Genomic DNA, 21,689 nt, shown 5'->3' on the forward strand with positions numbered 1-21,689 from the left:
GTGCGTATGTGTGTGTATGGGTATATGTTTTGCCCAAAGGAGCAGTGAATCTTTTGGATGTTGTCATTCCAAATTCATTACGTCATTACATTAAATATTAGAACATTTTTCAATAGGCATGAAACATGCTGCTGTGCCATATCCTTATTGCTCCTGTAGGAAATATTAAGTCATGGTTTTGATTAGAAAGTGGTTTCTATAAAAACATCTTAGTTATGTTGTGTTATTTTAGGTTGCTCAGATTACAGTTAATACAGATTTATGCTGAGAATTAAAAACATACCTGGATCTATTTCTTTCCATGGTATAAATAGCATAATAAGATGTATTAATAATATTCAAGCATAATTCTTATCTTGAAGACACACTAAAATTGTAAACATCAGTGTTCAGTTTTAAAAGTAGGAGCTACAATTCTCTGGGAGAAACTCAAGCAATTAAAAAATGTTTCCTACCGATTTTCACAGCAGTTCTAAAGGAATATTACGGCTATGAAAACTCATCAGCTTTTGAGGCTATTAATCATACCTTTCTGTTTTGTTACTAGGCTGAGCTAGTTAGGATCCTTGGTGTTCCAAAGCAACTTGCAAAAGAAACTGAGAAGTTGAATCAGAAAAAAATGTATGTTTTTAATAAATAATTTTATATACATGAATATATATATGTATGACTTCTTCTATTCTCCCTTGGTTATAGAAATTATTGAGGATGGTTATTGATTAAAATTAGGATCAACATTTAAACTAACATTTCCACAGCTGACAGTGTGGCCTGAGCTACAAACCCATTCTCCCTTAGTCCTTCTGTACCAGCTGTGGAGTCACAGCTGCTTTGCTCTAAGGTAGTGACATGAGTTGCAGTCTCTAATACTTCATCAGGGCAAATGCAAGCCAGCAGGCAGCATTTTCTATCTCTCTCTCATGAAGCTAGGCTTCTTCTCCTCTGAAGCATGGTATGTGCTGTTATTCTCCAAGTGTAAAATCAAATCAGCACTGTGCAGTTTCAGCCAGGTCACTCACAGATCCCAGCGGTCCAGTTGCCATCCAGATGAAGGAAGGGTTTTGTACCCTGTTTGTGCACAGGCTTACTCTGAAGTTTGTGTCTCCTGCTTCCAGTCCCTATTTGTAACACAGAAACTGTTTGACTGTTAAATTTCTCTGGTTTAAAACTTCTATGATGGTTTTCTTCTACATTTTCCTCACTGCTCTGCTTAATGCAACTCTGCCATCATAAATCTAAGTTTACCCTATAGTGTTACAGAGAAGCAATTTCTAAAACCTACATTGTGCAGATTGCTATTCATGAAATATTTAAATAAGTCTTTGTATTGGTGTTACATCACAGAATAAACTAACCAGAGTTCCCAGTTCTTAGGAAGAATATTTAGAAATGTCACACCCACGTATTCAGTAATGTGGACAGAAATCAGTTTTCTAGAACTCTTTTTAATACAATCATGGTGCTATGGCTATCTGCACTTTTATTGCTGGACTGTATCGAATTTGAAGGTTTTCACTGTCTGCTTTCAAACATTTGACATATATTGTTTTGAAATTATTTTGTATGTCCACAAAAACTGGCAACTTATGTTTTGTCTTTTAAATATGCATGTGAAAAATGTAATGCTTACTACTTTTTTAAAATATATCCACAGTGATGCAGAGAAGAAGAATGAAGCCCTTAATGACCAAATAGAAGAATTGAATAGCACCCTGAAAGCCACTGGAAAAAGGACTGCAGAGATTTTGCAAGAGAAAGAAGATGTAATGAAGGAATTGGATGAGAGACAAACTTTGATACAAAAAAACGAACGAGAATGCATTAATTTGACAAAATTACTAGAAATTAATGCAGAGAAGGAATTAGCCATCCTATCTGACAGGTTAGAGACATGAGCCACATGGAAAGAGTGAACAATTCTCTGTTCTCAAAAGTCTATTTCTTTTTTCTGCTGTTGCTTCTGTTTTCCAGTTTTATGCTGCAACCAGTGCAAATTATAAATGATCAGGCTTGGTTTTCACTTCCAAAATATTTATATAAAAATTTGGAACCTAGGATCTGGCTTGAAGAAGAACATCAAAAAGCATAAGCATTTGATAAAATCCTATTAGATTTTGCTCTTAAAAGTGAAATATTTTAAAGAGTTTCTCTCTTTAGCGCACATACTTTCTTTCCTGTGTAACCTACTGAAAGTAATTTGAAGAAGAATAAAGTATGTCAGTATTTTCATTTTCAAATGAGGTTCATAGATGTCTTCCCTCATGTAGTCCTGAATTTCAGTGGGGCTTGGTTAATCATCTCTTTAATATTCCCTTCAATTATGATTTTATATTTACTTGGTAAAGTAAAATAAACTGTTAAGTTGAAGGCAAGCTTCCAATAATTCCTCCTTTGCAGAGGGAGATGTATAATTGTAATTCTGGCCATATGCTCAGCAGCAATGCTTTTGCCTTTCAAGCTTTGTATTGAAGGCCCATGGCATCTTATTTTGAAATATTGCCTTATACTAAAAAATGTTTTCTTCTTCCTATATGTACTAGATTAGCTGATATTTTTAGCATATTTAGAACAGACTGTGAGACCTCACCGACATAATTAGGGTATTATAATTGATTATAGTTATAAAAATGCTACCTTTGTAGGTAATTTTTTGTAAGTAGTTTACAAGTTTGTCTTGCTGAGCCATAGTAATGAGGTACTCAAAACCCATTAAAATAGTTGTGCCTGTTTACATATATGTCTTGATTAAGTTACCTGTTTCTAAAGTTCTGTGTCTATCTATATAGACAAATTCTGGAAAATAATTTAAATAAACATGTCTTGGAGAACAAAAATCAACAAGATATTCTCAGTCACCATCAAACACAGAAAGATAAAGAACTGAAAAGTTTAAAAAAGATAGAGTTACAACTGAAAGGGATTTGGGATTCCTTGGAAGGAGATAAGGCAAAGCATAAAAGACTCAAATCAGAGGTTTGTATGAATGCATTGATCATAAAGATTGTAAATTTTCTTGTAAGAAATACTTCTATGAAATCTTTTGACAGTCCTACAAGGGAAAAGGGGGGAAGACTGTTATTTCATCTTCCTAATTTCCTCCTTTAGTATTTCACTCATTCCTCTTTCAATAATGCATTACTCTTTTCTGTTTTACATAGTCTTTTGACTATGATAATTTTAAAGGGAAGTACTATTCTGCTTATGTATTCAAGGCATTTTCTTTCTTTTCTGCTTCCAATTATTTCTTAAAAATTTACTTGGTCTATAATTTTTTTATATTTTCTTTTTTTCATCACTGGTTCTTCCATTCTCTCTTTCTTATATATGTTTTCTCCTATGCTTAGTCCTTGCTCAGTCTAGATTCTGAGTCATATAAAATTAATCTTGTTTAGTCAGGTGAATGTTTTTTCACAGCACTTGATGTTTCCTACCTTGACACCGTCCTTCAAATTTTTCTTGGTCCTTCTAAGCAATTCAGGACAGAAAACAGTTTTACATAATTGTAAAGTTTTAAAAAATAGCTATACATATCAAAACTCATATATACTTAGCTTTGCTATTTAAACTACTCCAATTATTACTTGATAATATTTAATATTATTAAACAATATTTTTTGTCTCCCTTGAAATTCCTCCTGAATTCACGTGTCTATTACCTAGTAATATAAGCTCACCTGGGAGAAGGGAGGAAAGCTCTAGAACTACACAACAAAGTTTTAGATTGAATTTCCTTAGATAATGATTAAAGGGCTGACTCATATTCCAGACTTTGATCTTAAAGCTTAAAGAGTTTTTGTTCAGTATCAGCTAAGGGAATCTGGGAGTTGGTATTTTTGCATGTGTTCCCATTGAAGAAATGTTCCTGGATGGAGAACCACAATTGTTTAAAAACATGTAATGCTAAAATCAAATGCCATAACTCACCAGCAGCTGTGGTTCGAGTTCACAGTCTGGGGTGAGATCCAAACCCATCGCAGCCCAATTCCTTCACCCTGTGGAAGGACAAGACCTTGTACGTGTGTTATGAATAGCATCATCATGAGGAGTAAGGGAAAAGGAATGCCATGATAGACAGAAGGGGAATTCTGATCAGTATTTTACTCCAGCAGCTGCAGGATACTACTCTAATGCAAATAGCCACAGCAATAGAGTTGTTTCAGCCCATCCTCCCATGCTCCATGTTTTCTCTGATTCCTTTCCTGGCTTTGTTAGAAGAGAAAATGTGAAATCACTGCTTCTCTGCATTGAAATACAGTACTGCAGTAAGGAAGAGTCAAGTGGCCAACTTGATTCTGCTTGGCTTTTGCTATATTTGGACAATTTTAATTTGTAAGACTCGGGAGCACACCCAGCAAAAATTTAAAAACAGTATTTTAAGTAGATAACATTTCTTTAACTACTTAAACCCCCAGATTTACATTTATTCATGATTAGAAGTGAAAAAAATCACAAGAATTAATTGTTTATATAAATATGTGATTGTAGAAGCAGCAGTACATCAGTGTGGTTCCCCAAATTTCTTCTTTTGAATCATATACTAAGTACAGAATGACTGGTTTGTAGAATAAGGAAATTACAGGAACACTTCCTTCAAATGTGTTTTTCCCGTTGTTAAGTTGTGAAAGGTCAGCTATTGCTAAACACCAAAAGTGTGTGTGAAAGAGAGCTGCTGGTCCTGCTGTCTCCAGCCTGGAGCAGAGCTGCTGCTCCTCTTCATGCGGGCCTTCTCTTTGGTCAGGCCAAAGCAGAGACAGCCAAAAAGTGCCTAAGTTTAGTCCTTTCTTATGTGAACAGAAGACCCTAATAGATTAAAGATGTTTATATGAGCTTTTTATTTTTATACAGCAGAAGTGGTAACTAATATATGCTCCACAGAAAAGCTATTTTTGATCCCAACACAAGACTGAAAGTCACATTCTTAGGACAGCCTTTGCTGACATTTTAGTAAAGCTAAGTCAAATCAAATCTCAGAGCTGGCAGCTGCAACTAAAGTAACTCCACACTTTGAACTTTACTGTGTCTCTTGTTTCCTTTTACCATAATGCAGGTGAACAGAATTTAATTTTACAATACTATCACAGAAGTGAAAATAACAAGTGCAAAACATCTACCTATCAGTATTGATTTATAGTGAACTCTAACATCTGGTTGAGATCTGAGCAAGATATCACAGGGTTGTGTGTATTATCTTTGAATATCTTCCAGGTGTGTTGTAATTAAAATTACATTGCTTAAATGTAATTTTTTTCCCATCCATATGAATTACAGATATACAATTAGAATCATTTGGGTTGGAAGGGACCTTTTAAGGTCATTTGGTCTAAACCCCTGCAGTAGGCAGGGACAGCTTCATCTAGATCAGGTTAGTCAGACCTCAGTCCAACCTGGCTTTGAATGTTTCCAGAGATAGGGCATCAACCACCTCTCTGGGAAACCTGTTCCAGTGTTTCACTACCCTTTTTGAACGAAATTCTTCCTTAAATCTAATCATCCCTCTTTTATTTTAAAATTAATATCCCTTGCCCTATCACAGCAATTCCCGCTAAATTGTTTGTCCCATCAATTACACAGAGGCAATATATGCCTTCATAGTCAGCCTGATGCATTTATTTCTTGCTTTCTTATAACCATAAAGAAATTTTAAGTGAAGTTAATCACAGTGAGGCTAGTACAGCTTTTTGTCTTACAAGTTATATCATGTAAGTAGTTGTAGTGAGATTGGTCAGATATATTTTAAACAGAAATAGTATATTTTATGTATTCCTTCACATACTTAATGTTAAAATCTGATTGAATAAATGAATTTTCCCATAATGTACATGAAAATATAATACATAAATGTTTGTGTTATTAGATTTGACTTTCTAGGGCCTAATGAAAATCCTACTGTAGAGATAAAAAGAAAAAAAAGTGATATTCATTCTATGTAGATGTGAACTCTTTTTTTTCCTTTAGTAAGCTCAGAATTTCACTCTGAAAATCCTCTGTGAATTTAGGGGATATTTTTATATACTCTTTCTGTGTTTTTTTTTTTTTAATGACAATTTAGCTGCTGAAAACCATAAACCTTCTAAATCTGTGAAGTTTAGTGTTCATAGTTCTTGAAAGGAAAATTTGAGAAGCTTCAATAAGTTGCTGAGGAACTCTACTCAATTAAGCATTCTTGTACTAGCCATTATAAGAGGAGAGAAATTTAATTTCTTAATTTGTGTAGCTACTTCTAATATACTATCTGCAGTTGAAATTTTCCTAATTTTTAATTTGCATCACTATGTGCTTGGTTTATTTTTGTAGGCAGAAATTAACTCAAAAAACAATGCCGTATTATTAGAAAGACGACAAGAACTGCAGGAAGAGATCGAAACAGTCAAGAGAGATTTAGCTGAACAGGTGCTGAATTCTGCTTTCTCATATTTTTTCATTTTGACAGCTGTTTTCTATCATGAGAATAAAGGGACTGTTTGAAGAAAAAACTAATGGGAGTTTCTAGCTGCAGCTTTCTGGTGAGAAAATGCAATACTATTTCTTCAGTTTTAAAGACCACTTATCTTTCATTTTTAAAAACATTTTTGTTGTTACTGGCCATATACTAGAAGGTGGAAAGCAAATCTACTTTCTAGTTTAAGTCATTCTAAATGTTGTTGATGACACTGCAGCTAGAAATATACTGTTATACATTTCCTTTGGATATGAAACCATGTCTTGTTGCAACAATGAAAATTCAGCATTTATACATTAAGATTGTTCATCTTCACAGTTCTGTCATTTGTGGATGTCTGTCTGCATGCAGCACAGCCATAGAGAGTGTGGAAATGCAGACAGCTGCATTACAAGAGCATTAGTATTTGCCACTACATAAATGACCTTATAAGAAGCAATCTATTTCAGACATACCTCCTTGGTACCTCCAAGGTCAAACCTGCTTGTCTTCTTACCCTTATATCCATTTTCTTTATGTGTTTTGTTTGAATTCATTAACATTATCAACTGGGGGTCTGCTTGTATTTGGATACACATGCATTCCAGTACCTAAATGACATTCTTTGGGATATGTAACTTGTGTGCCATGGACAGGCACACAGTCAGTGGAGCCTAGGAAACTTCCATTCACCTCCTCCTGAAGACCTGACACTGAACTTACTTAAAGATTATACAGCTATAAATATCCATTCTGTCCAATGGACAATAGCTGAAAGATGTTAGACTGAGGAACAGAAATGCTCCTAGGTGATAATATATTCTGAAATGTTATTATAGGGATGGTGCATGGTGCTTTAAAGCAATAATTTATTACAGTTTTAAATCTATGTAGTCTGTATATTTGTTTATGTTGCAGATAAACCCAAAGTATTTCCAACTTTGGTTTTGCCAACACTGATACATTATTGCATTAGGATTTAAATGTAATCTTCTCTAGGAAATGATATCAGATATGGATGCCCGCGTGTTAGAAGAATGCATTGCTGCAGAATACTTGCTTTTCAAAGAGCAGGAAAAATGCAGAAATGAGTTATCCACACTTACACATCTGACTTGGCTCAGAGCTGATGAGAGGCAACTGAAATGCAGGGATGTTCAGAAAGCCAAGGTAAAAAATTATATATTTGGAAGACTGTTCAAAAGTACCAGCTAATACAGGGAGAAATTAAGTTACTAGTGAGGGAAGCCCTGTGGACTCATTTCCCATCTTAGCTTTGCAGCTCCACCAGAACACTGGAAACTCACAATACTGTGGTGTTTTATTGCAATTTGTGGTGCAATGCAGTATGTTAAAATATGATTCCACAATTGAAACAAGGTATTTGAAAGGACATTTAAAGAGTGCCCAAAGGAGGGCAACAAAGATGGTAAAGGACTTTGAGGAGAAGCTGGGTGAGGAGCAGCTGAGGTCACTTGGTCTGTTCAGCCTGGAGGAGACTGAGGGGAGACCTCACTGCAGTTACAACTTCGTTGTGAGAGGAGGGACAGACACTGATCTCTGTGGTGATCAGTGACAGGACCTGAGGGAGTGGCCTGAAGTTGTGCTGGGGGGAGATTTAGGTTCAATATTAGGAAAGGGTTCTTCATCCAGAGGGTGGTTGGGCACTGGAACAGGCTCCCCAGGCAGTGGTCACAGCGCCAGGCTGACAGAGTTCAACAAATGTTTGGACAACGCTCTCAGCACATGGGGTGACTCTTGTCTGTGCATGGCCAGGAGTTGGGCTTCATGATCCTGGTGGGTTCCTTCCAACTCAGCACATTCTGTGATTCTGAGATTCTGTGATTTTCTTTCAAGCCCATGGGATAAAATGAATTTGAAAGAAAGAGGCAGAATAGCAGACAACCTGAGATTCCCAGAAGTAAAACTGTATGGTTAATTTTACAAATGTATGAACATTAGAAGATAAACTGAATTACTACTCATTCCAAAGTGAGGCAGAAATTTCTATTTTCCTGTTACATTTCAAAGCATAAATAATGATCTTGATTTAGAGAAAGAGGGAAAGAAAACTTTTCTGACTAGTCATTGTATTTGCTGCCTGCATTTTTCTGGTATGACATATGCTATGATGTCACACAGAATTTGCTAAATACCAAATTGCTATATGGAAACAAGGTATTGATGTTTCCAAAATGTATGTCTGTAATCAGATAAATGAGATAAGCTACCCTTCCACCATCTTGGGAAACTCTGATCATCTGTGAAAATAAACAAACATGTCAGGCTTTGTGCCTTCAATAAAATCAGTCCATAAACAAATAAAACAAATAAAATAATACAAATTCAGGAACACACAGACAAGCCCAAAGTTGCAACCCATCATCCACCAGTTTTTCCTAATACCAATCTCCTCCTCCTGATACCAGTGGGAGGGGAGAAAAGGCCTCTCAGTTTAAGACAGGCTGATCAGTAGAAACAGTGGAACTCCAGATAGAGGGAACCAAGCGTTTAAGATGCAGCATCAAATTATCTACATTACTAATAGTAATTGTAAGCTTCATATAAATGGGAAAACTGTGCTTTTTTAATGTTGTTGTAATAAGAACATTCCTTTGTAATAAGAAAAAATTCTTATAATAATGTCCTCTCACTGTCTTTTTCTCATCTAAGAGTTGCTCTGGCTAATTTCACTGAAGACATTTTTCTAATATATCTAAAGTGCTTACTAAATTTTATATAAATTTCAGATTGAACTCCAAAGTCTCGTTAAGGAACTAAAAAGAAAGGATCGTGAACTAATCACCTGTAAAAAGATGAAAAAAGAAAACCAAAAAGAGTAAGAAAATAATAACCATACATTATTTTTAAAAAGTATTCTAAAGCAACTTTTATCCAAGCAACGCATGCATAAAATGCTAATAATTATTTCTTTCACACATCTCATTTCTTCAGACTCCAAGGATTTACTAAGATGTATGATCTTATGCTAATTGAAAAGGATAAATGTATAGATTTGATGCGTATTGCTCAGTGGAAAGCAAGGGAAGTTGAAAACCGGGTAAAATTGGTAGAAAATAATATGCAAAATTTAAGAGATGCTGTTATAACCAGAGAAAGGTGAGTTTAAAGTACACTGTAGTTCACAATTATAGAAATTTAAGATGAAAAAATATTAGGAGGGAATCTATTCCATCTTTAATTATGCCTATATCATCCTTGATAGTTATCCTTATTTTTTAAATCTGATTAAAACAAAGGCATTTAGAAACCCCTCCATAATCTGTTCCAATCTCTTATCCCACTAACACTCCACAACTAGCTTGGGCATCACTGTTTGTCAGAAAGTAGTTTTGAAGTTCGTCTGGCTACTCTCTCACTTTCTCATCCTTTGTATCAGAGTTCTTGGATCTCTCAGGTGTTGCATTATCATGCTGTTTCATTCAATATGAGCAACACCGTTGCACTCATATTTGCTGTCCTTATAGAAAAAGAGGTCTGACATATATGATTCCCTAATGAAGTGGTGCATGGGATTACTAAATGAGTCATTAGATAGGAATATGGCTGTCTAATTATGAAATTAGAACAAATTGGGGATTTTGGTTCAAACTCCCACTGAAGTTTATTATATAACATTTATTTCAGATAAAATGTGGTTTCAATTTCCAGTCTTAGACAAAATAAAAGGTTACATTCACAGCAAAGATAGTGAGGCAGAATAGCTGGTACTTTTGACTCTCTTTTTCCTAGACCATTATTTAGTGAGGACATCTTCTTGCCATATTTTTGTCATCCTAGTGATGAAATTCTGCAATATAGACAGAATTACCATGTCTTGGAAATCTGTCCTTGGGCAAGTAGGGAGACAGTGAATAGCCAACTGTGTAAGAAGTTTAATTAAATTCAGTAATACCCTGTGGTACTCAAAGTGTTATACATATAGGGGAAATGAAAGAAATCAGCTCCCTGCCCTGTATACAACAAATCAGCAATTTAGTGATGGAGCCCATGAGGGAAGGCTATTTCATCTGCAAGTCTGTATTTTAACAGGAGACTTTGCTTCTCCTTTCACTACCTCTTTTGTACATTGACATAATATCTTCTCAGTGTAGATAAGGTTGTGTCTTGATCCAGAAGTGATACCACAGATCAAATGTGATAACTCTAAATTCTGTGCTGTGAGATAGTAAATACTCCATTTGGTGAAAAGAATCTGTCTTTTAAATGAGGGGTCATCATCCAGTGATCAGCAAGGATGCTGGAAATAATGAGATCTGTTCTTTATTTTTACGTGATCTTGTCACTAACCTCCCACTATGTTTTGGTTTCTTTTTTAATCTATCAAATGGATAGATGGAATAATAATGGGCAATCTAATAATTTTCTTTCTTGTGTTGATGTTGTGACACACTGTTTTATAAACAATGGATTTGGAGAACTTTGAGTTACAACCACAAAATAATTTAAATATTGTTATTTAAATAGAATGTCAGGATTTATACACATTAAGACTTTTCATCACAATTTATGCCTATGCTCTTAAACTTTACTTTTTATGGCTACTTGGGCTACCGAATAGAGAATAAAATGATGTAGTGCAATGTTCCCTGTATAGCATTTTTCTTGAGCCAGAATCCAGTTATTTTCAAGCAGGAAAGAACTTGCAAAAAAAATCTGCTCTCAGAATGTCTTTCTTCTTCTTGTAAAGCTTCTGTGGAGCAGAGACATAGAGGAGCCCTTGTGTGCTTGAGAAATAAATTTAAGGTCTGCTTTTAATTGCTGAAATTGGTTTCAAATTGAAAGAACTAAAAATATTCCCACATTTCTTTTATGTTAAAGAAAATTGCAGGACATGTATCTGAAGATTAAAAAGAATGAGAGAATGAAAGAGTTGATCAAAAAGGATTATTCCAAAGTTGAACAAGAGATGCTAGAGAGTAAAGAAAAGGAAAAGTATTTGAATGTTGACAGACTTACCACTGCAGCCACACACATTGAAGAAGAAATTTTGCAGCTACGCAAAAATTATGAAAGGGCTATTGAGCAACGAAATGAGAGGTACATTTGTAAATTTGATCTAAGGTAGTGTTTAATTTTGACATTCATGAAGCACCAATATTTTTCAGCTTATGAGCACTCCTCATTAGCATTGCTAAAGGTCTGCGGCACTGCAATGTTTTGCTGACCAGTCCCCCTCACTGCACTGCCAGTGCTGCTTTGCATTATGTAAATGTTTCTCCACTGCTGATCATGGTCATGCTTCAGAACTATTATTCAAAAAATATTAATGCCTTGAGAACTTGTAGCCACCTGCTCTGTTTGTGCATTGTGCACAGATAAGGCATCTGCAAAAATGCAGCTGATCTAGATCTCTCTGATCTTAATCCAGTTTTAAATGCTGTGGAAGGCCAGAAGACCTTAAAAATTATGTGAGACAAGAGTCACCTTTCCGAGAGTTTGTTTTCTGATTTTCACATTGCAATTATTTTGTTATTTATTTAAAATGCTGTCATTAAATTAAAATGATAATTGAGAAAGCTTCATACATTGTCACAGATTATTACTATATTTTAAGATAACTTTTTTATGTTCTTGAGTGAAATATACTGAATATGACTAATTTTTTTAAAAAATTTTCTTTAAATTTTGGCTTTATTTCAGTGGTCTTTTGCTCAGAGAACGAGAAGAAGAACTAGGCTTTTTGTATGACAAAATAAACAGGCAAGAGATGTTGTGTAGGAATGGAGATACTAAGATGCAAGTTATGGATGAAAAGATCAGTTTTCTGAAGCTGAAGTTAGTTGAGAAAAAAAGAGAGGTTAAATTGTGTTTTAAAGAGCTCACAGTGAAGAATGCCCTGGATGCACATCTGATGAGTCTTCGGATACAGGTTGGTGTTAAAGAAAGCCATTTTTACTATTGTTCTGCATTTTTAAATATAAGGTGATTTCATAGAAAAAAAATATTTGGATGGACAAAGTTAATTATAACAGCAAGTTTAATAATACACCTGTCTAGCAAAACAGTGATACATGTTTTTAACTTCGCATATGTGAGTTTCTATGCTTATGTGTAACTGGCTCATGGTCTTTGTTTCACACATGCCAAATGTTTCCTGGGTGTGGAATTCCAGCTGACCCACCCCACAGCCTGAAATGTCATTATGACTAAGCTGGAGAATGGGAGTCATGGGGGAAAAATGGGACTGTAGATAAAATTTGTTAAAACTGTATTGATGGAGTAGGTGGAGGGGTGGGAGATACACTTAGACCATCACATTTCTAAAATAATAACTCAATTCACACTTGACCCTGAGCCTACTCTGGAAACTCTGCTGCCTACAATGATATAATCCACATATATTTTCTTTTGCGCAAAAACAGTGTAAGTTTTAGTTCTAGTTACAAAATAGCACTAAACAGCTAACAAACTGCAGTGCTTGGGACATTCTTTCCTTGCTTTCTGAAATGGCTCATTTACTTTTGACCTTATCTCCAGATGGTAATTTTTCCCATACATGCCCTGTTTATGCCTGCACAAAATCATAAATTGGGCTGTACCATTGCCTTTCAAACTCGCAGCAATGGGAGCTGTGGATCACTGTTTAATAGTGCTTGCACTATTCTCTTCTGGCCTTTTGAAGAAATTCTATGCTCTGCTACAAGAATAAAACATAGTACATGTTTTAATACCTCATGCAAATCATGCCCCAAAGACCTTTGCAGGGCCATCACAGATTTAAACGATAAAAAAAAAAAAAAAAAGAAGACAACTAAAACTAAAACTAAAAAGACCCCAAAGTTTTCAGGTAAGATTTAAAATGAGACTGAGAGTCACTGAGTCAAATACAGTAGTAGCAAAATGCAGATGATTTTTGTGAACTGACAGAATCAATCATGAAACTTTTGCTTTTTCTGTTCTGCATTCCTGCAACTTTCTCCTTTATGATGATAGTTCATGTGAAACCACTGTTAAAGGGAGGCTATTGCTGGAGGTGCTTTAAATCTTTTTGCAATGTTGACATAAAATTAAAAAGTAGGAAAATACCAAGTACTGTGATATTATGCATGCAGTAGTCTTAATAAATGTTCCCAAGTGAGGAGTTTTCCAGTGAAGAATGGCAAATAATTGGTTCTCAGTCTTTAAAATTTAACTAGATACTGTGATTACTGAATATTACATGGCTCAAACTGGCAGTTAAGGCGTTCATCTCCTTATGCTCCACCATTCATCATTAATACTCTTACCCCAACTGCCAATAGGAATTAAGTCCAATAAGAAGCAGTTTCAAATTGTTTGGCTTTATCTCCATGATGTAAACAAAAACCATGAGCCCAAATCTGAATTCTTGTGTTGGTTGCCAAATTCATGCTGCTGGTTCTTGTAGTGATTACAGATTTGACCCCATGTTGAAATCTGACTCGGCTTCTGTTCAGTTACCATGGTCACAGACTGTCTGGATTAGGCAGGCTGAATCCTGTACCTGTGCCTCTTTTGTCCTCCCCTTTTCCTACCCTTCCTGCCTCCTTCTGTCTTCAGCAATACCAGACCTCTTTGAAGCAAGTGCTAGTAACATGGACTAGGTATTTTCATTATTATCAATGAAAAAAAAAAAAACCGGAAATATTTACAGACTGCAAAAACTGAGCCATAATCTCAGCAGCTGTAGTGCCCATTGGGAAGGGGGAAAAGCCCAGATCAGGGCCGTGTGCCAGTTCAGCAAGAACAAACACTTCACCTGGGTCTCCTACATTCCACATGAGCTGCTTAATCATCAAAGTAATGTATGTTCCACTTGTATGCTTTTCATCAGAAGCTTCCTATTTCCACAAAACATTGGTGAATAGTTAAGCTAAAAAAATACCATCATCTGAAGCAAGACCAGACCTCTTCTAAGCAAGTGCAAGTAACATGGACTAGGTAGGCTTGTTAACAACAAGGTAAAGATTTAAAATTAGAAATATTTATAGGCACTTCTTTACACGAAAAGTACCTGGTGAGACTGTAAGGTGGTTTTCTCTGGCATAAAACTATGTAACTTTTAATTGGGACTGCACATCAAGGGACTGTTCCTGCTGACTGAAGTGACCCATAAAAACTAATCTACCTTCATGCCTCAATGAGAAATACTTAGCATTAATCATTAATTAGTCCAACACGTAGACCTGCTGAGCTGTCATGGTGCTGTAGATGGGACTTTCATGCCTTAGATCTCAGGCAATATACAAGGATCATCAGTTTCTTTGAGGCATTTGGCAACAACATTTGTTCAGGGTTTAATACATGAAAATCTTCAGACTATGTGACCACATCATGGAATAATGGGACAAGGAGAGAGATAAAGAATTTATCTAGGCAATCTTCTCCCACGGCAGCATTGGATTGCCTGAGAGGGCTAAGCTGTGGTTTCAAGCCACCACTGAGAAACAGGTTTCCCCAAGCAAGCTATCCCAGTCTTTCCTTAACAGTGGAAAAATTTTCTTGAGCTTTAGCCTGGATCTTTCTTGCTGTGGTGTAAGAATATTGGTTTGTATTCTGTCCTGCAGGGACATGACAAATGGACCATTCTTTTCCTTTCTGCAACATTTCATGCTACTGGAAGGATGTTAATCCTGCTCCTCTCCCATCCGTTCGATAGGCTACACAACTTTGTTTCTTTCAATCAGCTCTTAGTGATTTTTCTTAGATCATTCTTTTTCTGCATTTCTTTTATTTTTGGCAATATAGTCTTTATTTGTCTTGAGGGGCAGTGCCTGGTACCTTTGGCTGAGAGTGAAAGGATCCATTCAGGCATTTTGCAGGTTACCTTCCTGCCTATGCATCCAGGTATGTTGGCACCTTTCTCGACACATGACACAGTGATTCATCTTCATGTTAATGTATGTAACAACCAGACTCTTTTTTAAAGAAAGGGCATCCAACCAGTTAATTTGATTCTTTGTTTGTACAGGCAATTTTTCCTGCCTACATGTAACTACTTACATTTTTTTATTTATCTTTTATTTATTTATCTTTTTGGTTCAGACCTTTTTTTCAGAGAAAGGTAATTTTGCATTTGAATCTTTTCCAAAAAAATTCTTACAGTCTCTCTGAGCTTAACCTCATTCTACTGATGAGGTATTTACTGTATATTTTAATCAAGAATCCATTTATGTTGCTTGTTTATGAGAATATCATATGAAATATTGAAGCTATAAAGATCAAAATGTATAATACTTACTATTTGTCATCCATACACCTGTGAAATTATCATAGTAGATATTGATCTGGTTTGGTATGACTCAACACACCTGTGGTGCCTGTTATCCCTGTCCTTTTTATCTTCTTGATGCCTACAAAGCAAAATTAATTATGTGCTCCAGATTTATTCTTCAGAAAGAGAAGTTATCATGGTTCCAAAGCTCCATCTGCAACCCCCCATTTTTTAAAATAGGTCTTGTATTTTCCCTTTTTAGTGCTGTACATACCTCACCTACCTTCTCTGTGATTTCAAAAAAAGAACCCAATGTCCACTTTTTCAGACCAGTTGCTTTATCTAGACATGTGTTCCGTCCTTCAACAATTCGTCCTGACTGATTACAGTCCAACATAGAAAAGCCTCTTTTCTACAGTCTTTTCCTATCCCCTGTATCAAACCCACTCTAAGAAAGACAGACAGGATTTTTAAAAATCCTTTTTAAAAGGATTTAAATTTTAAGACTTAGAATCTCTTATGACTCAGATAGTCTTTTCCAAGGAAAACACTACAAATTAGTAAAAAAATGAAGAAAGATGCCTGTAGTCATGTTACTTAAGCAGCCACAGAATAGCATGATTATCTCTAAATGCACTTTGATACTTTTGGATTGGCTTGCATCTGATCACTTCCAATTCATATTGCATTTAAAAATAAGGCTAGTATTTACATTTAACATGAAACTTTTTAATGGCTTTTGGACAGTGTTTTTTCTGCAATAGTCCTTCTCTAAATTAACTATTCAGTCCTGCAAATTTTTCTTTGGGGAGCTGCCCCTAATCTCATTAAGATACCACTGCCTCCAACAAGGCATTTTCCCCATAGTTAGTGGTTGAGAAATTTGGCCCCAGATAGAAAAGATCACTCGAAGCATAGCTGCATCCTGCTGTTTGTGCTGGCCCTGCTTTTACATTCTTCCATTATGTGTATTTTTGGGCTTGAGTTTTAGCCATTTGTCAGCAAAATGTAACTTGCAGTACCTAGCTATGTTCAGAATCATGGTTTGCCGAGGAAATTGTTCATTACACTCATCTAAGGTTTCTACTTTAGCTGCTTTTAGACAAAGTGTACAGGAGTGAATTGTGTGGTGCTTTTTTACTAGGAAAATAAGTATTTAAGTGTTCTGATAATGTTCCAGTGCTACCTGAGAATATCTGTCAGTTTTCTCTTTTCTAGTTAAATATGACTTTTTAACTTCCAGTGACAAACCTCATCCTGGCAACATCTAAACATTTACTTTATATTTTGGTGACTGTCCTTAACTTTGAGAGCCTGGGACTTCCTTAATCAGTCATCACCTGCAGTGGATGGTTAACATTTACACTGAGCAGTTATGTCAATGCTAACAGCTCACTGACAGACAGCCAGGTGCACATCAGAGCACACAGCCCCACCACTGTCAGTCTTGCATGTCCAAACATGAAAACACGGCCCCAGTCACTCCTTCAGCGAGTATTTACCCTGAGCCTGGATGTCCCTGTTGCATATTCTGGGAAGCATTGTTCCATGGGAAGGTCTCACATGGGAAAGGTCAGGGAACACCTGTCCCTGTGAGTCCCGAGGGTACCTCACTGCTCAGTGTCACCTCTGAGTCACTTCAGGACACATGCCTGGGAATGTTAGTGTAGAAAAATTACATGTTTGTAGGGATGAGACCCTCAGTACTGACCAGCAGGGAAGCAGGGCTTTCTATTGTATTGCTGAGGCTGAAAACAAAAAGTAGCCAATAAACAGGTAGAAATCAATTTCTGTTGAACAGCAGGGTTTCATCTGTCCTGCAACTGTCACACTGTAGTTCTCTTTCAAAAGAAAATTTTTATTTGGCTCATAATTTTATGTTACCCACCCTCCTTCCCAGTAAAAGGAACCTTGTCTGCTGAAGTCTCCAGACCAAGGTCTGGGGATGAGTTTCATGGGAATAAATAACTGCTGAGGCTCTTTGTTTGCTAGTATTCCCAGTGCAGGGACAAGATAAAAAAGCTTGAGGAAAACTATGGTGATGCCACAAATGAGAGCAGAAAGCAAGAAATGGGAGGGAAGGACCCATCTCCACCTGAACTGCTAAAAAGGATTGAAAAGGTAATGTCACTTCTCATATCACAAGCTATCCTGATGTGCTTGACCTCTTTGAGAAAATGCAAATAGTGTCTTTTATTTTTAAAATAAACTTTCTGTAAGAGGAATCAAAATAATTATGATTGGCCATTGTGAACTCCAACCTAGCATCTGCTTTCCTGGTCAACTGGACATGGGACATTTTGACTTCTTCCAGGACAGGCTGGGGAGGGCGAGCTCTGTGAGGTACCCCAGGCTCTGCAGCATCCTCTGCTGACTCCATTCACATCACTGGCACTTCAGTGCAGACCCACCTTACTAGGGGAAGGCACAGAAAAGGCAGCAGAGGGAGATAAATGCAGAATAATAAACTGCGAATAAACAGGGCTGTCAGTCTTTGCTAACTGGCCATGAGCTGTTTCACGACTATCCACGGGCTGTGAGCAGGAGGCAGACCTGCCAGCCTCTTCACAAAGTCTGCTTGTGTGACACAGAAGCAAACACTGCCCCTTGTTAGGGCTGGGCTCTACTGCTTTGCTTTCTTGCTGAAAAAGGAGCCACCAAAGAGAGCTTGGTGGAAGCAGCAGCCAGGCCAGCTGACACCTGACTGCAGCACTGCTGGTGACTGCCCCGAGAGACTTCAGAGGGAAGCATTAGGTCCAATGGCAAGCCAGTTTCAGAGCCCTCTGTGTGGGGGGGAGGAAGGTAAAGGAACAGCTTTTCCTTATATCATTTTGTCTGTCCCAGTTATAGAAGCACAAAACTCTTCCCACTGTGTTCAGTGTTGGGAGGGGATTCACAGAGGGCTCTGAAGGTGTGAGGGCAGTAGCAGCAAGCTCTGAGCACACCCCAGAGTCCTTCTTTTGAAATCCAGTTTGTGAAGACAGACCCTGAACACAGCAGCTTGAATTATCTGAGCTTTTTGCTTTACTGTCCCATATTCCTTGACAGGACAGAGCTCTGCATAGCCAAGCAGGCCACAACAGAGCCTGCTACCACCAGCCTACACATTAAGAAGGTTTTCTTGGAGTTGTGATAAGTTTAAATGTCTATTTCATTCTCCATGGGGTTTAAAGTCATTGTAGTTATAATTTGTTTATGGAGCCCATACTTTTTTTAGCATGAGGAGGGGGAAAGTATTTAAAGCAAGAGATGAAACCTTCCATATGGTGTGACTCAAGGAACCAGAAGATTAAAAAAAATATTACTAGAATAAAGCCCCATTGCTTTAAAGAAAAGCACAGCAAGGCAGTAACAATGGTGTAACCCCTGCCCCCAAAAGGGCCTGGCCAGATATGGAAGAATTGTACGACTGACAGCAACCAACTGAACCAATTTGGGCCTGATCCTTGGCAGAGAGGGTGTAAATTTTGAGAAATCCGATAGTGAAGGTGTTAGTTTATGACTGTTCACCAGTATGATTTCAGCAGCTCAAGGCAATCACAGAACACTTTGTGCTGCACCTTCTCCTGTCCTTTCCTTACACTATGTCCTTCTTCTTGCTGCAGATAGAAGCAGAGCTGGTCCAGAAGGAGCAGAGACTGCTGAAGATAGATTTTCTCTGTGAGAACATTTCTGATCTGACGGACAGAATCCGTGCTGTGGTGGACAACGGCAAGCAGGACATGCTGCTGTTTGCTAGGAGGGTAAGAAGGGCACTGCACACTCTGCTTGCCAGCCTGTACAAAATGAAACAGTATCTGGGCAAGAGGTGATTCACTTGCAAATTACAAAAGTGGCTGGAAATGTTGAGAGGCAAATCATAAGTTAGTCTTCAGAAATTACAGATAGGAATAGCAACAGTAACACAGATAAACGAAACTATAAGGTGAATGTCTTCTCTTTTAAAAACAAAGTTGCACCGTAAATGGTAGCTTTCACTAATATATAGAAATAGCTCTTTCTGAAGTAGATGATTAGAAACTTTGTAGGATCTTCCCTTTGCAAATGTACTTAACAGCCTTTCCACAACAAACAGGTCAAAGGCTGAAACTAAATAAGAGAAAAAAGAAATAAAGGAATGCCAGATAAATTCTACTCCAACATACAAAAAGATGAACTTGGTATCTGGCTCAAAATTCTTTTGTTGTTTAGGTAGGGAGAATCACACAGGAAACACTATTTCCAATACAGTTTTAAAAATGTAATTATAGCAATTTGCTTTTAACTGCAAATAATATTGTTTGGAAAAGACCAAAAATGCTCCTAGCCCCCATATTCCTAATGAAAAAGCTGCAAATTGAGTAGAGATGAGGGAAAGACAGAAAAAAAAATGCAAAATAATTAATGTAAAACAAGGCCAGGGCAGAAATTTTTCTTAGATGTTAGGTTTGGCATACATGAAAGCTTAAAACATATTTTATCATTTATTTTAAACACACAGAGAAATATCATGGTTGTTAACTGTTTGTGAAATTATAGCCATGGGCTAATAACCTACTGTAAGAATGGCAGTGTGCCAAAAGTTGCATTCACAAGTGCTCTGGCTGTCCCAGTTCCAATTAGTCACTTAAAGAGTATTAAAGTTTTTTGTTTTTTTTCAAATCATCTGCACTGAGACTCAAGGATTTCTGCCACATTCCTTTTCTGTTCGTCCCCCTTCCAAGGATAATGCCACAACCCACAGCCCCTTGCATCAGCATTATCACTCAATTATCTCATAGGAACTGGGCTTATTCCAGCTTTATTATGAAGGTAATTGTGTATAAACTCAAAAATAATTGGGATCCCAGGCCTTTGATGGCTGGTGGAGTTTTGCTGTCCAGCTGAAAAGGTCAAGAAGCAAAGACAAATGTGCTTTTCTTTTCTTGTACTGGAGTAAAGTGACTCCTTGAGCAGTCATTTTGTTTTTTGTTCTAAGTGTTCACAAAAATTAAGTAATTTTCAAGAATCGAACTACTATTTAAAACCTTGTCAAGCTGGACTTACTTTCATGTGCCTAATGCTGACCCAAGTGTCATGTCCAGTGAGAGCCTAAAGGGAAGCCCTAACTACAATAGGGAAGCCCTAACTACAATGCAGCTGTTTTGTATTCCAGACCAACGAACTGCAGAGGAAGATAAATCACAAAACCCAGGAGATAAGGGCTCTTTTTGCAGAGTTATCCATGAAGCAAGCACTTGCTATTAAACTCCAGCAGGAAATCAGAGACAAAGAACAATTTGTGATGACTGCTTCATTAATGATAAGTCAAGGCCTTCCCCCTCCTAAAGCAGAAAAGGAACAGTGGAAGATCCTACGCAATGAGAAGACACAAAAAGCAGCAGCTGAAGCCAGAGCTAAAGTAAGTTTTTGTCATACATTGCAAGAGCTCCAGGAGCCCAGTACAGATGATGGTACAGAGACAACTGACAACCCACTACAGTGGGTTTGTGGAGTTTTAACTCTAGTCTGGCAACACCACTTGGAGCTGGTCATTGAATCTTAAGGAGAGCATATACCAGAAGCCTCATATCTGGTTATTAAAGTAGTTTGTGTGGTCATGTTGTGGCTGAAGGGCAGGGCAGCCATCAGTGGAGTACTGCTTTTCACTTGATTTCAAGGTAAAGCTGCAAAAGGTGGAGTGTGGGGCTCAGGAGAAGTAAGTTTAATGTCTCCCACATACAAGGTACAATGAGCATCAGATCAGAAGCAGCAAGAAATCAGATTGCTGAGCAAAACACTGAGGGTAGGCAGGGCAGTATGGCAGACAGCACTTGAAACCTTACCCTGCTGGACACTGCCTCTGTCCTTGAGATGTTCAGTGATCCCAGAGCAGAGAGCTCCTACATAATAATAGTTTAGAATATGAAACTTCTGTCATGAAACTTCTCCTCATGCTGTGATTCAAGTTTCCCTCCAGTGCTGTGGATAAAGGCCCACTCTAGTAACTTCATTCAGGAACAGAATTATTCCTCAGATGTTCAGTGCATAATTACTACGTCTTTTAAAAGTTCATCTAATCTGTTTTCTTGACAAATAAAAAAAATCATGACAGGC

General features: G+C 37.1%; 1 protein-coding gene across 3 annotated transcripts in view; it reads left to right on the top strand.

The window, feature by feature from the left end:
- The window catches only part of CCDC146 (coiled-coil domain containing 146), an 85,856-nt gene that overhangs the window by 43,837 nt on the left and 20,330 nt on the right, over positions 1 to 21,689 (top strand). For all 3 annotated transcript variants that reach the window (XR_008430874.1, XM_053942370.1, XM_053942369.1), the window contains exons 7-18: positions 548 to 621; positions 1,655 to 1,882; positions 2,787 to 2,973; positions 6,295 to 6,390; positions 7,418 to 7,588; positions 9,169 to 9,257; positions 9,374 to 9,538; positions 11,261 to 11,479; positions 12,083 to 12,311; positions 17,607 to 17,735; positions 19,220 to 19,357; positions 20,749 to 20,994. Coding sequence is in view for 2 of the 3 variants with exons in the window: in XM_053942370.1 (XP_053798345.1) it covers positions 548 to 621; positions 1,655 to 1,882; positions 2,787 to 2,973; positions 6,295 to 6,390; positions 7,418 to 7,588; positions 9,169 to 9,257; positions 9,374 to 9,538; positions 11,261 to 11,479; positions 12,083 to 12,311; positions 17,607 to 17,735; positions 19,220 to 19,357; positions 20,749 to 20,994 (1,971 nt within the window). In the remaining variant the exon portion in view is untranslated. The remainder of the gene's footprint in view (positions 1 to 547; positions 622 to 1,654; positions 1,883 to 2,786; positions 2,974 to 6,294; positions 6,391 to 7,417; positions 7,589 to 9,168; positions 9,258 to 9,373; positions 9,539 to 11,260; positions 11,480 to 12,082; positions 12,312 to 17,606; positions 17,736 to 19,219; positions 19,358 to 20,748; positions 20,995 to 21,689) is intronic.

This window comes from Vidua chalybeata, chromosome 5, assembly GCF_026979565.1.
Source record: "Vidua chalybeata isolate OUT-0048 chromosome 5, bVidCha1 merged haplotype, whole genome shotgun sequence".
NCBI lineage: Eukaryota > Metazoa > Chordata > Aves > Passeriformes > Viduidae > Vidua > Vidua chalybeata.